Source organism: Athene cunicularia, assembly GCF_003259725.1.
Source record: "Athene cunicularia isolate RWA chromosome 1 unlocalized genomic scaffold, athCun1 chr1_part2, whole genome shotgun sequence".
NCBI classification, from domain to species: domain Eukaryota; kingdom Metazoa; phylum Chordata; class Aves; order Strigiformes; family Strigidae; genus Athene; species Athene cunicularia.
The window spans coordinates 57,742,838-57,760,785 of NW_020799092.1; the positions used below are offsets into that span (position 1 = coordinate 57,742,838).

At 37.3% G+C, this 17,948-nt stretch overlaps 1 protein-coding gene across 2 annotated transcripts in view; it reads left to right on the forward strand.

The window, feature by feature from the left end:
- CPED1 (cadherin like and PC-esterase domain containing 1) overlaps window positions 1–17,948 on the forward strand; it is a 153,716-nt gene that overhangs the window by 131,972 nt on the left and 3,796 nt on the right. The window contains exons 18-22 of one of the 2 annotated variants that reach the window (XM_026868166.1): window positions 971–1,107; window positions 9,784–10,004; window positions 10,267–10,368; window positions 10,574–10,661; window positions 12,551–12,697. In XM_026868166.1, coding sequence (XP_026723967.1) covers window positions 971–1,107; window positions 9,784–10,004; window positions 10,267–10,368; window positions 10,574–10,661; window positions 12,551–12,697 — 695 coding nt within the window. Of the gene's footprint in view, window positions 1–970; window positions 1,108–1,548; window positions 1,643–9,783; window positions 10,005–10,266; window positions 10,369–10,573; window positions 10,662–12,550; window positions 12,698–17,948 lie in introns of those variants that run through there. The other variant, XM_026868167.1, reaches the window with a different exon arrangement.

Consider the following 17,948-nt stretch of genomic DNA (forward strand, 5'->3'; position numbering starts at 1 on the left):
GCTTCAGTGAGAAACCTGGCTGTGCTAGCAAGGCACAAGACACAAGGACCTGGGGGCCCCTGTGCTCTTCCTTGTGTAATGCCTTTAACCAGAGCAAAAGCAGGTTTTGCTTCCAGAACCACATAGACACTGGGAGATACTGTCAGGACAGTGCACTTGTATGGGCTAGAAAATGTGGGGTTTGTGTTGATCTGAATATAAAGACAACTCATATGTTCTCTGTCTTCTTTCAGAAGTAAATCCCTCAGATTTCTAGTAGGATTTTGGAAATTAATAGTTTTAAATATACAGTATAACAAAATCATTCAACATTAGGTAAAAGATGCCTAAACCCCGCTGACTTTTGGTAATCGCACTTTATGCTCCTAATCTGCAAAATTTTTGAAAATAAGGATCAGGCTCTAATAAATCACATAGGTAATTCATCTCCCCTTACTTTCACCTTCTGAAATGTATATGTGTAGTCTGGGACAGTCCTCTGAATTCTCCAGGGAAAGTCATCCTCTCTTTTGCTTTATTTTTCTATCAAGGGGGTCTCAAAGTCTAGCTTCAACCAACCACTCAACTTGTAGGTGTTTAGTTGTAGATGGGAATGAATCTTGTCTTTAGACACTTCTGAATGTGAAAACTTTCTTTTTGCATTCAGCCTCCTCACCCCCTTTCCCTTTCTCATATTCTTTCTGTGGAGAAAGGACAAACTTCTAAAAGGCAACAAGAACTGAGAAATGGACCCATAAACAACTGTCAAATTTGAGCATTCGCAGCTCTTTCAGGGAAAGGAAAAATTCTTACCTAGCTAAATGAAAAGGGCGTAACAGAGAGGAAGGAAATAGTCTCTTCAAAGGGTTAGGGGCATTTAATTTAGGGAAATCTCCCATTACAAAATTCTCAGAAATATCTTGCTTGCTGTATAATACAGCTGCTCACAAAAATACAGAGGAGGTGCTGACATCCCATTGCTGTTTTCCAGGACAGTGGATTGTCCCTTGCCTCAGCTGCTCTGACAACAGGACCTGTGACTGGAGAGAAATAACATGGCAGCCCCACGGCTGCCAATACTCTGTGCTAGCCAAGTCCGAGCTCCAGCGCTGTGTGGAAGGCAGAAGGGTATGTAACACTTTACACATTAATTTATTTTTATTTACCTGGATATTTAGTGTCCTGAAGCTTTAAAAGAACCTTCATGATTGATGTGTAAGAAAAATTCCTTTTTATTATAACTGGAAAAATATTCAAATGGATTCACAGGGACAAAAACCAACTATTATCCGTAATTTAGCCTCATATGCAGACACAGTGGTCTGCTGCTGTTTCAAACAGAAGCTTAGGTCACATCAGCAGAGTTCCAAGACCTACGGTGTTCATGGTTACCAGTCAGACCTGCAGTGAGTATATAATGACTGTTAATAGAGGATGGATTTGCATTGTTGTCACAGTTTGTCTCACACTTGACGTGCAAGTTGGGTTTCATCTGCTGCGTACCTAATGCATGGCATTGCTTGTGCACACTAATCTTACCAAGTCTTCTTGCACATTCTTTTCTTGTAGTGAAGCTTCTAAGGTGATTGCTTGGAAATACAAGGTCTCCTTAATAAGCATGCTATGACTGTAAAACTGTTGAGAGAGAGCTCTGATCTGAGGCTCAGGTACCTTACTGAGGATACAAGTATCCAGAAAGTAAGTAATTGTTATAAAGATTTTTACAGTGTATTGTCTAGGTAAAAAAAAAAAACAACAAAACCAACAAACAAACAACAAAAAAACCCACAACAACCAAAAAAACCACCCAGTAAATAAAAGTGGCATTTTGATAAAATCCAAGAGCATTTCTATATAGACAAATACAAAAATAATAGTCTAACATTTCCTCCTTTTCTGGTCATTTCTTGTCCTGCACAAAGTCCTTCATTGCAATTTGGCTTTATTTCTGCCTGTGGCTTTCTCCATTACTATAGAGTTGTGGGTTTCTCCTAACATATTTTTCAAAAAACCCCATAGGTTTATATGGCAGAGGAGAAGCTTGATTTGCTCCTCATGTACGAAACAGACACTTCTGGATTGACAACAGCAAAAAATATGGAAGAATTTGATAGCGTTGCTTTGATCTTTAATTTCCGTAGACATCGGGCTAATTCAAGTAAACACCCCTTGGTCAGGCAATTGAAGGACAGCAGAAGAGCAATGTGCCACTATGGAAGCGAATTGCCAAGATATTGCTGGGAGGGTTATGCTGACATTCCCATCTCCTGAATCCAAACACTCACATTCTGCAGTGTCAAAAACAGAACAGCAATTTTTAAGGGTCCATTAAATCCAAGTATATGAAATGAATGTTTGTGAGTTTGATTTCTTAATTCAAATTCCACCATGTTCTGACTCTCTGAGGCCACTGATCTATTCTAGTGTCAGATGATAGCCAGGTCCTATGTGATCTGCATTAACACCAAGCAAGAAATATCTCTGTAAAACTAATTGCACTTGTTTCCCATTCTGCATCTTTTGCAAAAGTCTTCCATCATTGTATGATAACCTTCTTGGCTCTGTAGAAATCTGTTGAATCACTCCTGTTACCTTTGCATGAATGTCCATTTGACTGGTTTATTCTTTTAAAGTCATCACTCTAACACAGGTTCCCCTTTTGGTATATTTTTCCTATATCTTTGCAGTGGTTTTATCTTCATGTAGCGTTTTGCAATATAATTTCTGCTTCTGTGACTGAATAAATAAATGTAGAGCCTGGACCAACTTCCTTGTGTCAGTAAAACTTAAGAACTAAGAGAGACTTTCTTCATACCTATGTCAGATGAGTAAAAATTGTCCTCTGCTTGCATGATAAGGTCCTGATTCTGCCTGTGATTAAGGCAATTTTGACATTACTTTGCACAGTCTGAGCAGTGTAGTAGAAAAAGTACTTTTTTTCAGCTGCTCACCAAAAAAGACTTTGGTCTCTCAGTTGTATTGTATGCTATTACATATGTTTAAGCAACCTGGATCCTTTATAAGAGAGCTATCTGTGAGTAGCTAGCAAGATATAACTCTTGTGAACAAATACATTTTTATTACACAAGAGATTTTTATTACACAGAAGATATCTATAAATAATTATATTTCCTAATTAGTGATATTAGCTTCAAACTATTAAATACCTTGTCTTTAAGCACTACAGAGATCACTGACTGCTAAACTAATGATGTCATAGTTTCCATAATAAAATAAGTAGGAGGTTTCAATGCTGGAAATGTAAGCAGATTATAAAAAAAAAGCATGAGTGCAAAATGTAAGGGCAAAAATAACTAACCCAAGTGAAGACACTGAGATGATCTAGAATGTTGTTAGATTTATATTGTCATTTGCTGAAGTTGCCTAAGAACAACAGAACTCACTCATGTTCACTTCTCAAAATGGGCTGAACTAACCCGTGTGACTGTATTTTGGAGTTTTTTAGTATGCCACCACACTTTGAATATTCAGTTTGAGTAATTTCCATCTCTGGAGCTCAAAATCCTTTACAAAGGAATCATATAATGACCTCCATTTGAATTCTTGCTCAAAATTTATTCTGAACTGAAGAAATAAAACCTTCACACATCCCACATAATTACCAATCCTTCCTCAGGAAATCAGACATGTATGTCTGTCGCATCTTTGGGTCAAACGACATCATACCTTTCATCAAAACACAAACAGCCCTCTATGACTGAATTTCACTTCTGAATACCTTCATAAAAAATTCAGTCATGCAAAAAACCCCAAAAATATCCTATTTGTCTTTCTACTTCTAATGAAAGTGAAGGGAAGCATGCAATGAGTTAATCACTGCTGTGCTGTGTCGCTGATCTGGGTGCGCTTTAGCTACCAATGAAATAAGATGCAAAGTGAATGCTCTTTTTGGCTGAAATGTAACACATGTCAACTGTGACACTGGTCAACTGTATCTTTAAGCACAATCATTCTGTTTTTCTCATGTTTCATATAAAAACAGTAAAAATGCAGCAGTCAGGTATGTTTCTTGTTCATTAATTTATTTTATGCATTTGTTAATGTTTCTGAAATATGCTTGCTGTCACCCAAACAGAGCACTTATTTCCTAGCTGCATCATAAATATACCTTCAAAAATGCCTTCTAATTTGTTTTGTAACTCCGGGTTGCTTTCATGTCTTATATTAAAACTGATTTTTTTTGAGCTTATATCTAAAATTATCATCTCCTTTCTCTATAACAGAAATTAATTTTCCCTGGCTGTGAATTCCAATTGAATTCACATCACCATTAATTGCTATTTTAGTTTGTGTGCATATAAAACTGTGTTTGAGCTAAGTTGTTTCTGTTTCATAAAAACGTAAGAGCACCTGTAGTGCAGCAATAACACTCAGATTGGTGGAGACATCAGAAAGAATACACATCCACAAAAACAGTTTATGAGGCCTTATTTTGCTTTATGATGTATCCTTGCATTTCAGACACAGTAAACATGAAAATTTTGAGGTGTTGAGGCTAAGGTGATTCTGGCTGAGGAGATTTTCCTTCAGTCCGCTTTTAATATCTGAAGTCTTTTTTCTCCTCCATTTTAAACTCTACCTAAGGGTAACAAGATGCATGCTTCATTGTTCTTAGGGTATTCCACATGTATGTCCTAATTGAATCAAAGAAATAGGCAATCATGGTAAAAGTATTATATCTGTATTATATTGGCTTAACAAAATCCTCAGTTATTGTAGTTAATTAGTTTTTGCTGTAAGATTTATACAATTCTAGTAAGACAATGTTTGGATTTTTGTACAAGAACTTTAAAAAATGGATGAAGGAAAAAGGGTTCTAATAGGTAAATATTTATCCAATTTGTAGCATATAGAAAGCTGGCCTCAATAGTAGGGGGCATATGAATTTTGTTTATCATTGAGAAAAACTACTCAGAGTTTTGTCGTATAATAAAGTACCATTGTGTCATGTGTAATTAAGAACAGGAAATATGTAAAGGCAATATTTGCTGGAGCACTTAAAATTCAGCTGTTAAAACAGGAATTTTAACTTACAATTTCTTAATAATATTTTAGAGCTAAACAGTGGTTTGGACTTACAGGTGTTTAAATTTCCTAAGTGTGGTTAATTTATAATGATAGGTCTGGTTAAGAAGTGAATTCCACTATGCTTACACAATCTCTTAAAGCCTTTAAGCTGTAATGGAATTTTTCACACAAAACATTTGCAACAGAAGACACTGAAAACATCTGTCTGAGTGAAAATGTTGTTCTTTGTCTGGTAAAATTATAACCTTATATATGTCTGATCCTTTAGTCATCCTGCAGACAAATGCCCCATTGACCTGACAGTACATGACTAAGCCTTGTGCTAGACTGTAAAGAAAATGAGATATGTCATATTCTAAACACTTGAGTCACCATTTTGCTCATTATTGTCATAGAGTTAGATATAAAATCATCCCTAGACCCCTTTGTAGAGATCATACTAAATACCGCATGGCACAGACAACTACGGTAATTTCATGCAAGTGTATAGAAATAAATATGGCCATAGCTACCAGTATTCAATTACATTGAATAATTATTCTAATTCATTAAAGCTCTTGGTTTAGTTGAAGGGCATAAGTTTTCTTCCTGGGGCTAAACACAACTTATTTTAGTCTCTGAGCCTTCCAAGCATTTGCTGAAAATGAAGCTGACTTGCAAAAGTTGAACTTTGAAAGATACTTTCTGATGCCCTGCATACCACAAAATGTGCTTGGCCAGCGCTGAACAAGGGCACTTTAAAAAGCAGCTAGGATTACCTACAAATGTCCTCTCCTTCCACCTCTTTTTTTTTTTTTTTTTTTTTTTTTTTTTTTTTTTTTTTTAGAAGCAGATTGTTGGATGCAGACAAGGTCTTAATGAATGGATGCTCTGTGTGTGCAGATTTGCTGGTGATGGGCTTTGCACCCACCAGCCTTGGATGCATTGGATTACAAGGAATGCACACTTATCTTTTTGTCTGAAATCTTCTCTGGACTTATGGGAGAGCATTCCCTTCAAAATCCCAGCACACAGTCTCCAGAGTGTGACTGCTGATACTCTCCCATGACAACTGCAAACAGACTTCAGAGCTCTCTATGAGGACTAGGGGGCAGGGACCATAGGTTTCACGTACAACAGTTCTAGTTTTAATTACATATCTTTCAACAATGCTGTGATTTCACTACGAAAGATGTAGCTGGAGTTAAACAGATTTGCTTGATTCCAGTGATACAGTCCTGGTATGGCTCATAGCTACTTGAACAGTTGAAGACTTCTTGACTGAAAGCTAATATGGTTGCTATAATTGACTGATATCTTTGAGGATGACCTACACTTTTGGTCTGGCTTTCTGTACTACCACAAGTCCCCTTTGGCTCATTTCTCTCTTCCCCACTTACATCAAGACTATTCTCTTAGCAGACCTGCTTCCAAGTGTTCAGGTTAATTTCCCTAGTGAAGCAACCAGTGTTCCTCACCAATGTGATGTTGCCATCTGTGTCATTTCTGACTCATCCTGCTCAGACACACCTTCTCCTAGGAATAAGTATACATTCCCAGATGGACACTCAGACACTCAGTAGCATTAGCTGTCTGATATAGTTTCTTGACATTCTGCTTTACCTCCTCATAACAAGCTCACTTAAGAGTGAAAATTGAGATGTTCTGAGACTCAGAACATACTGCTTCAGAGATGGACTGTTTGCAGTCTCATTAGTCTTGTGATAATACTTGAAGAAGTACGTCTAGGCCCTATCTGTTTATTTCATCCATTTATACTGACTGCTCTAAAGGAGGCTGCTCTGACTCCTGTCACACCCTTCCTGTTCTCAGAACATCAGGACAACAGTAGTACTATTCTAAGGCCCATCTGATATTTTCATTTTGTGCCGGGCATCATGGCATTTACAGAATATAACTGCCACTTGAAGACATGATCATATCTAACTTGTCTCTGCTGATACTGGCTTTCTAAACGACTGCACACAGTGCCCTCCCATCTGCAGACCTAGCCAGCTGGGTAACCCAGGGAAGACTTGAAAACTCATTCATGGATCCGCTGCTTGTGTGTGTGTATGTGTGTATGTAGGTGTAGAAATTGTAAAGCCCTACAATGCTAAAGTTTTAATAGTGCAAACTGGGGAGACAGGGGCGATGTTTTGCTCTAATTTTGACATAACAAAAATGGTAAAGAGGCTAATTAATCGATCTCAGTCTTTGAATCTCTGCAATGATTGAGACTTTGGAAATATTTAGAATGACACTTCACACTTAAATTGCCAGAGAATGTACAGAACCAGACATCCGTGTATCATGTTCATTGGCCTTGGCCATGGTTCTTCTATCCTTTTTTTCCATGAACGGTGTTGTTCTGTCTGAAATCAGTAGTAGATGAGATTAGACCAAATACAGTTAGAAGGAGAAAATATCTATGAGAATCTTAGTCACAGTAGAATGAAGAATGAGATAAAAATGCTGCATCTGCCAACTGAGTGTAATTAATTGCTAAATATGCTCCTTTGCAATTAGAAATCCTCATGTGCAGAGATAACAAAATGGTATCATATGTTTTTAAAAGTAGAAGAGAAACAATCTAGCACGTTCTAATAATTGTTCTACACGTGTAACCTGGTAGAGCCAGTTTGTTATTGTGCTAATGATGTGTTGTGTTCTTACAGAAATGTTCTCACCCACATTGCAAGTTAATGATATCCTTGCCTGCTAATATCTGAGAACTGCTTTTTAAATAGATATACATCTAGATACTACAGTGATGGATTTATGAAATGGAGATTAAAGAAACATGGATATAGGCAGACTAGAGAGATTAAGAGATTTTGCAAGTTAAAAGAATTTTTGGTTAAAACCTCAAATTAACCTAGTTTAGAATTAGGACATATTGTAAACATGGACTGTCTTCCTAATTGTAAACAATTGTGTGCATGTTTGTGTCTGTCTGAGAGGGAAAGAAAGAATATCAACCAGTCCTTCCAAGGATCCTTGACTTCTGTGAGTCATGTTATGCTTGGTTTAAAGAGGTTTCTTCTGACATGTGGTGAAAAGATTTGGAAATCCCCTTGCATGTGAGAGAAGTGCTTGTGGAATACAAGCATGAACAGCAACTGTTTAAGAATTTACCCTATGAAGTAGCTTTGAGAGGTCCAGGACAGGAGGTAAAAGAGCTTCTATGTGCTCAGTGCTTGTTTTAATCTTTTTGCTACTATACATAATTATCAAGGGCTTCTCAGCAGGCCACGATGGGCAAGGAATGGGAAGTTCAAGTCATCATCATGCCAATTTTTGTCCCTGCCACCAGATCAGGGTATGTTCATCTGAAACTGCTTCTGTTCAGTGGGAATCATCATTGGTACAATGTTGTGGCTTATTTTTAACGACAATAGATCCATAGTGGGAACTGCAATCAGTTCTTAAAACTGTGACATTCCTGAAGGAAATAGAGATGTATTAGATGAGAGGAGTCCAAGATGCTTTCACCACATAAAATATCTAAGAGAAACTTTGGAAATACATTCTTAAACATGTAAACGTGCAGTCTGAATTTTATTTGCATACCAAATATTCAAGGTGGAAGTGGTAAAGCATCAAACCCCAAATCAAATTAAAAACAGACAAACAACCGAAACCCAACTTACAGGGTGCCAACTACCCTGAGTACCAGAGGAGGTAGGAGAAGTTGCATACTGCTGTGCAGAGAACAGGGCTGTCACTGTGTTATGGCTCTATGGGGTTCCTGGCTCCCAGCTTTACCTTTATGCTCCTCTATGTAGATTTCTGGCTGAGGTGACTGTGGTTATAACTGAATATGTACAAGTTGTTCATTGGCAAGCCACAGTGAACCTGGGTTCTCTTCCACTTTGGACTCGTCATTGTTTACATGTTCCATTCAGCAGGAGGAAATTCTAGTCCTATCCACTAAAAATAAGGCAATTACATTAAAAAACCCGCACATTTAGTTCTGTGGTCTCCACACACAGAGGTGTTTGATTTGTCAGGGGAGTCCAGAGAATGAGTAGGAGCAAGCCTGAATTTGACTTCTTCATTCATCAGCAAGTTCAGAGTAGCCCAGTGAAGACTGCTGATACTTGAAGTACTTCTGTCACCCTGACAGCCCTTCTAACTCCCTTCAGGTCATGATGCTTCCTGGTGGTCACATCGCACATGCCAGGACTCTGTTCAGATGATCTTCCACCAAAATAATTCCCTTTTTTCCCCCCTCTGAAACTGCAGAAAGACCATGTCTCTACAAATAAGGCAACAGCTGCATCCATTGATGTGTATGGTGAATTGGTGTAAAGTCTAATGAATCACATTTATGGAAGACAGACATTAACCAAGACATGCTGTGTAGGAACAAGCCACATGAAAAACTGGAGGAACAAAAGCAGGGAGATGCAAGCAATCATGAAAGGCTCTGTACTAACAATTGGAAGTAAATATAAACAAGCAAAAGAAATTATTAACAAAGGTGAAAAATGAAGGGCTAATTGTGCAGCTATAACCATCTATAACCTCTACTTTTTTTCTTTGAAAAACATAATATAGCTTTTTGTTAATCAGATCATTCAGATTTTGCTAAAGGAGAAATTTAGTTTTGAGATGTCAGAGTTGGAGAACTGGCAGCTCACAGAAATATTTCTTGAACATTATGAGAAGGGTTTAAAAACCTCCAGACTAGCTGTATTCTCTTCTTAGCTTTTGTTTTATGGAGTGTACATCTTCTAAGTAAGTCACATCTTTTTTTTTTCCCATCTAAAGATTCTTTTTATAGGTGACTCAACTAACAGAGGAATGATGTACTATCTAATAGAAAGAGTGAATAAGACTCTTCAGGAATGGCAAAAGACTCATGATGTTAAAAGTTATCATAATATCAATGAGGGGAAAACATTTATCAGCTACTCCTACTACCCCCAGTTTTGGATGAACACAAACCAGAGACCGACTTTTGAAAAAGCATTAGAACAACTGCTGCAGAGGTACTGTACAAACTCTAATTCTGTCTTGTTTGTATTCCCATTCTGTTTGCAAATGTGTTTAACACATTTTACAATTAAAGTCAGTATGCAATTAAACATGAAGTGTGCAGACAGTATTGTGTGGTCAAAAAATAGTAGAAAATTATATCAGGTCTCCCATCAGGATGCCAGATACCGTTCACTGAAATGCAATGCAATGCAGATGAAATATTTGCCATCTGTTTTAAGGCAACATGTGTTGTTTTTCCTTTCTGGGTTTCAGATCACGTCCCCTGAAGAACACAGACCAGACCGTATTAATTGTAGGTGGTGTTCAGTGGCTTAATTCCAATCACCTGCAAATTATCCATAAGGTGTTGAACAGGTAATGTTATGTATTTGGTGTTATTCCAAGTCTTGATATGATAAATTATGAGGAACAACTTAACAAAAAAATTTAATACAAACATTTCATTTGTTTTCTCACAGATGTGCACTTAAGTGACTTTGAAAAAATAAAAATGCAGTGTCTTTTGACATGTCTATTAAGTAAAACATGTGTCCTTTTATTTTCTTAATTTGCCAAACAGGGAAAATCTATCAAATATCCTGGTAATTATCAAATCCATAGGGATGGGCTTTCACCTCCCAGTGGATGGAATACATTCTCTATCACAGGTAAGCCACAGTACATTTAGAGTGCATTTTTACAGAAGACTTGTCATTTCAGCAATAATTTTGCTGTCTGGTCAAAATATGTTACAACCTCTGCTGAGCAAGCTTTAAGTGGATCAAAGAAAGATGAATGTTTGTGTTTGCTCATACTGCTTGGTAATGTGGATTTAAACCAATTTGCCTTATTTCATGGATTCCGCTGCAATCAGAGCATCATTCGAGACACCATGCTCAGTCAGCCATCCCAAGAAACAGAAGAAGCTCTGATATTAAGCCTGCTGCCAAAGTTGAGAAATCGAGCTGGGATAGGCAGATTGCTCCTCATACCATGTTAAGCACAGGCCCTCCCCAGGCTTCCTCCATGCTTACACGATCCATGCTGGATCAGATTCACTGATCTGTCTGTATTGCATGGCTCTCCATAAATCTATCTTAACCAACCTATGCATCCAAAACATTACAGAGCAGCTGGAATGTACTGGTGAATCCAGCCTGTTATGTGTATGTTAATTGATGTTACAGTCAGTTTAAATCATATCCAAAACTCTCAGAGTTACAGATGGGCTCATTTCTATGTGCTGTGTAACGCATTCAATTCAGTGTTTTTATTTACAATTTGGGCAGTGGCTTTCTATTGGACACATATAAAATGCGCAGATGAGACGGGGCTGGGAAGTGCTGGAGGGCAGAGCAGAGTAAATGATGCCTACCAGAGCTGCATGTAACACTCCAGTTACTTACAAGTGTTGAAAAGAGAAAATTATAAGCTTTCATAGTTTATGTACAGCACTTTTATCACACTGGGGACTGGCGCCCACACCTTTTTGCAGCCATAACATATTGCTGTATTCAGTGTGACACTGCAATTCTCACTCTTCTTTTTGCTATGGAGACTGCCCCATCAGATTTTGTCCATTCTTTCTAAGTTAGTACTACCTATCTGCTTTGTGTCTACTAAATGTCCTGTTATTGATTCCAACCGTTTCCTTAATTTATTCGGATGAACAAATTAGGATACAGTAGGGAAACTGTTGACATCAACATGAAGAAACATTGTCGTAACCGCTGCCATAGCTTTCAGCAGAGTTCTGTCCTAGGAGAAAGAAGCAAACTTTGATTGAAGGTAGGTGAGGCAAGGATAGAAAGAGTATTAAAGGCTTGCCAGGACTACTTTTTTTCTGTTTCTCATCCAGTAAATTTATAAAACCCCAGAAATCAACTACAGTGCATAACTGACTTTTTTCCCCACTTCCGCAGTGGAATCATATGCCAAATTACCATGTGGTTTGGGTGCTCTGGACTTCTGGATTACCCCAGCTACTCTCAAAGCCCTTCTGTCTGCAGCATGAAATCCATCACCTTGCCAAATTTATGGTTAACCTTTTTCTATTCCTGGCTTTCTTGTTGTATCTTGAGAAATAATAATTTGTTCTTCAGTATAAGCATTTCTAAGATATCTATGGCCCTATACTCCTTTTTTTTTTAAGTAACCATCTCAATGATTTTGATTTAAAGCTGATTTTTTCTTTACAGAAACGTTTTCACTGTTAGTTACAGACACCTTTATAATAGGATTTTTTTTTCTGAATTATGCCTCTATTAACTAAGTACATATTAAAAAAAGTTACCCAGAAATTATATTTTAAACATTGAAATCTTCCTATGAAGGAAGCTGCACAACTTCTGAAAAGTAATTATAATTTCTGCAAATATCTACAACATTCTTGGAGTAATAGCTATTTTCAAGAGTGAACTTACAGTAATTCATGTCTGGAGTATAATATAATTTCTTCTTTCAAAATGCAGTTTTGCTATCCATTTCCATAGCAGAGTACAATAACTTTTAAACAGTCCTTCTGACAAGACATTGCAATATTTTATCTGGAATGCAGGCAGAAGTGCAAAACTTGTGGAATGAAAACTTGATTATTCTGGATACAGCAAAAAATTTCGGATATGAAGTTGTTGACACCTTTGTCATCACCATGGGCCGCTACAAAGAATTCTTGCAAGGGAAATGTGGCTGCCATTTCCATGAGGTAATAGTTTATGCTTATATCATTCCCAGGTATTTAAGAGAGATTTTAACTGTCAGGTACTTAGAAACAAAAAGGTATGCAATGAGGTTTGCATCCGTGACTCAAAGTTAGGCCTGAATAAAACTGTGGAGATAGCAGTTTGTATGGTGGCATTTGTCCCTCGCCACTCAGAGCATCACACCACCCAAGGATAGGCTGAACTGCTGCAGTGGTGATTCCTTGAAATAAAAATAAGCATGCTCTTCTGAAATAAATATAAATATAAATATAAATATAAATATAAATATAAATATAAATATAAATATAAATATAAATATAAATATAAATATAAATATAAATATAAATATAAATATAAATATAAATAATATAAATATAAATAATATAAATATATGTTGCATGGTTTCCAGGTTCTTATATTATTTGTTATGGTTATATATTCCTACTGCTTCTGCGTGGACCCAGTTTATCTTTTTGCCATACCTCGTTCTCACAGGTTTTTGTCTGAAGCCTTCTTAACTAAGCAGCTCAGCAGACTCCTGTCAGACCATAGGTACATTTAAAATGGAGCTTAAAATTGAAAGACCAAAAATGGAGCTTAAAATTGAAAAACCAATCTTACTTCTATATATTGGTTTTCATATATGTCTGAGAGTTATCTGGGATAGTTTAGTGACTGACTATAGAAACAGAAATATTAAGTCACTTGTTCTCACTCACGCCCATAGTTCTGCTTTCTTTTTTGTCTGAAATCTATATAAATTCTTTCTTCTGTTTTATAACTACTGGACTGGTAAAACAGGGACTTTGTAAAATATATGAGTAGGGCAATAGAGAATGTATTCTATTTATTTGAAGTTTTGGCAAGGAATCTTCACAATATATTACAAACAGGAGTCCATGGTTTAAATAAAAAACTTATAAGCAAACACATTATTATATCTAGGCACACAATCAGCCCAGAGGCTGCCAAACCAGTGAAAATAAAGAGTTTGAAAAACAAGATATTTAAAGTTTTTCTGTATTCCTTTCAGATATATTTTGAGTATGTGGTATGTCTTTTTATAGTGAGTACTCTTCCCCATCAACAAAGGAGGGATATGTTTTAGTTTTGGGTTTCTTGTACCTTACGTATAGCAAATGAAGAAGTGCAGCCCTGGTTTAGCGCAGGTGACCCTGAATGAAAAAAAAAAAGAGTATAATTTTTGAGTAGTCAAGTAAGAAGCTATGCTCTGCCATAAGGCTAATGAGAGTAATTTTGCATATGATAGTTAAAGTACTGTCACCAAGGCCACCAGACTATTCCTGTAGCTTCCAACCAAGTCCTTCCTCAAACCCATGACATCAACTTGTTGGTATAAAAAGCCATTTCCCAGGTTCATGTTATGAGTGCTCAGTCTGCTGAGAATCCAAACACATCTTTCATTTCCCTAAAGACCCATGTATATTACATTATTCCTTTTGGAATTCAAAACAATCTTTGTGGAATAAAGGAGGATCATATTTTTTCAGGTGCTTAGCTCCTAATTCCCAGTAAAAAATATTCCTTCAGTAAAAATTGGAATCATGCATTCAGACATCATCAGTAACCCCATGCCTCAAATTGTGGCTGTATATAAGGACAGAGAAGCCTTCAGGTACCTCTGTTGATAAAGTCCTGTTTAGCACAGTAAGAAGTTGCCTGTGATGCTACAAGGATTTCCATTCTTATGAACTGAATCTGGTTTGTCTGTTTAACAAAAGACCAGGGAGCTACCACAATTTATTCCATTAACATCTGTTTAGGACCATAAAACTTGAACTGTCATATCTTTCAGGAAGATTTCATTTCCTCTGAGTGATCAAAAGAGAGATGACAGGTGCAAGTTCTTCCATAGAATGAGATACAGAATAAGAAGAAATTGTTACTGAAAAGGTAGAACTGGAGAGAAAAAAGGATGCCATGAAAGATGGCCCTTTGAAACCAGGAGTTAGTGAATTTATGGTGTTTCGCAGTCAGCTGGGGACTTTCAGCCAGTAAGAAGCTACTAGCTGGAAGAAATCTCAGGAGTTTGATTACTGACTAGAATAATGACACAAGTAATTTGATGTGTCATTTAGAAGACAAAACTCCACAAGTTCATTCATATTGAGAAAATACTAGAACATTTTTTATTAGAGTGATCAAAAATGCATAAATATTTTAAAAGACTGTCAGCCACACAAGTGAAATCCTATAATTTTTCCAGCATGAATTTAGAACTTGTTTTCTGTCAAAACAAATTACTTTAAATAAGAGAAACCACCAAATGTTTTCTGAATCTCTCAAGAGAAGGATAAACTCCTTTTGCTTATTTTGCCAAGTCATGTCTATTTTTCTGTAAGCTTCACTCTTGGCCAAGCCTGTTCACAGGACCTGGACATGTACAGGGTTAGCACAGAATCTCCGCAGAGCTTCAAAGCTATAAAGGTGGACCGTGACACCAGGAATGAAGTGGAAGCACTAATTTTTCCTGTGAAGAAATGTCAGGGCAGCTATGATATATTTTCCTTAAAAATGAAAAAAGCACAAAGATCTAAAAATAAGGTTTTCTTCATCAGATACCCACAGTATATACTGGAAAACTAAATTATACTGTGGCTGATTAAACCTAGGAGTAGTTTAAAACAAACTGAAATTCAGTGATGAAGATAGTAAAGTTCAAGCATAGGCTCCAGAGTGTCCTTGCAGTGTTTCCTGTCCAAGGACTAGCGTAGCAAGCCCAACTCTTTTCTTGTAGCCAGTGTATTATATGTAATTCTCTCAGCCACAGCAGTCACCTTTACATAAAGCAGAATAAAAATATTAATAACTATAAGGCCTTGAATTTTCTCCTTCAATATCACAGAGAGAGATATAATATCAGAGACAGTATACTGAACAAATGAGTTCCCAAAAGAGAGTGGGAGAGACAATCAGTTGTCACTGGTTGGGAATCTGTCCCAATATAAGGCTCACTGGGACTTTAGCACAGGTTTGGGAGTGTTATTAGACCTGTCTCACATCTCGTGCTGTCAGCTTCACAGATGATTTCCACCTCAGGCTCCTCAGCAGTTTACATGTTTTCAGCCCATTGCCATGGCCTTTGTCCTGCTTTGGGACCAAACACTGCAGGGGTGGTTAGTTAACCAATCCTTTACTCAACTCTGCTCAGTACATGAGAGAGGCATGAGCACAGCTCAGTCCAAATACAGCTGGAAAAGAGGGACTAAGTCACAGAGCAGCTATTTATGTAATGGATAAATAGTCCCATGGAGTAAGTGCCTCTCTCCAATTCACCCACACGGTTATATTGATCCTTTTTTGTCTAGAACCCAGATGTTGGTGTCTTTGTGGGTCATTGTTGATGCTCGCCATTTCCACAGAACTTTGAGTGAAACGGAGAGTTTCAAAGTTAAATATTTCACAAGCTTTTTATGGAACTGGGTGAAAAACAGCAGGGTGTGGTTGGTCATCAGCATTTTTCATTCAGTCTTCTACCATCTTCTATGAGCTTGTGCAGATTTGGCCTTTCTTCTCTGCTGGAGGAATCTCAACAGAAAGTATGTGTTTCTGGGGAGGATCAGGGGAGAATTTGGCTCACAGAGCTTGTTGTTAATGAGGCTTGAGAGGTCATTGTGCCTGAAAGAGGCATAGATGTGCCCAGGAGAATACATCAGCCACCAAAAAAACAGACTTGATCCTTGAGGAAAGCTAAAAGAAAGCCCTTGAATGCTTTTGATACCTCGTTAGTTTTAACAGTTTTGTCATCAGTTTATTCCTGCATCCTGGCAAGTGGAGTTTCATCAGGTGCTGAAGCAGTTTACACTAGGAAAATGGCATTTTGCCTCCAAGGATGGAGCCAAGAACACTGTGTAAAACCTCAGCACTTTTCATGTTTTATGAAACCAGATGAGATGGATTAAATCTACTGCTTTGTACTTTCACTTTCTTTCTCTTAAAATATGACCTCCTAAACTCCCAGAAGACAGCACCCCTCTGTAAATGCCATCTGAGCTAAAGCACTGCTGTGCAGGAATGGAGGCCTGGCCATTATATGCAGTCAGAAAACAAGAATGGAAATGCATTCAGCAGGTCTCATTTAGTTCTCACTAGCTGGCCAAACAGAAAGTTATTTCCCCTGATTGTCTCGATAAATTACTGGAATTCCCACCTACCCACTCCAGAGGACCTTGGGTCACCCTGATAGTGTAGAAATCCACATCTCTGTAGACCCTACAATCCTTGCTCAGATTGCCAAGGTAACTGGAGTCACAAAGGGATTATATTGATCAGAGACAAAAAATCTTGTATAACTCTGGCACTTTCTGCCCAAACATTCTTCTAGTTCTATGCACACATGCAAAATGCTGATTTTTTAATACCTCATTCTTCACAAATGCTTATGGAGAAGTAGATTGGCCAGCAGTTATAAAGACCTTTATGGAAACCATTTTTTATTCAGATTTATTTCCTAATTTAATGTCAAAGAAATCATAGTCACAACACAAAAACTAGCAACCTTGGGATTTTGGTTTCTTAATAAGTGGCTGGCTGCTGGATGAACATTAGATTGCATTCCTGAGAGATTATACCTAACAGGAATGTAGTTTGGGTGACTGGTTCAAGGTGGCATCATTTTGAAATAGTTTTAAGATCTAAGGCACTAATTTAGAAAAATGAACCTGCAGTAATTGCATTAAAACAAATAACATCCCCTGGCTTAGCTGTATCAAATTGATCAGAGGATATATTAATTTTCCACATGAATAATTCCTGGTCTTTTTTTTAGTTCAGCCAGCTCCCTCATAGCCTCTGTGCCCACTCTTTCAAGCTTTTGCATGTTATTCCTTCACTCACATTTAAATTTGTATGAATTGTTTCATTTGTTATGAGTTTCAGTACATATGAACATTGTTTCTCATTGTTCAATGAGATAAAATATACATTAAATTTTCAAAAAGCTAATATACTTCCACATAAGTATATGCATTAATAAATGAAGTGTCTTTTTCGAGTGTCTGTTGTGGTTGATATAGCAGGAATATTAATGAGCATCAGAGCTATCAAGTCAGCATATGTTTACTCTTAAAAATAAGTTAACCACTTAGCCCCTTTTCTGCTTTCTCTGGATTTGCCAATGCATGGATCAGGGTCTTCTGTCCTGCATCTGTGCAAGGTTCTGAAATTTTGTGTCTCTTGAAGATGCTTCCTTGTTCATTAAGATGAGATCTTCATCTTCCCACAGGATAGCCC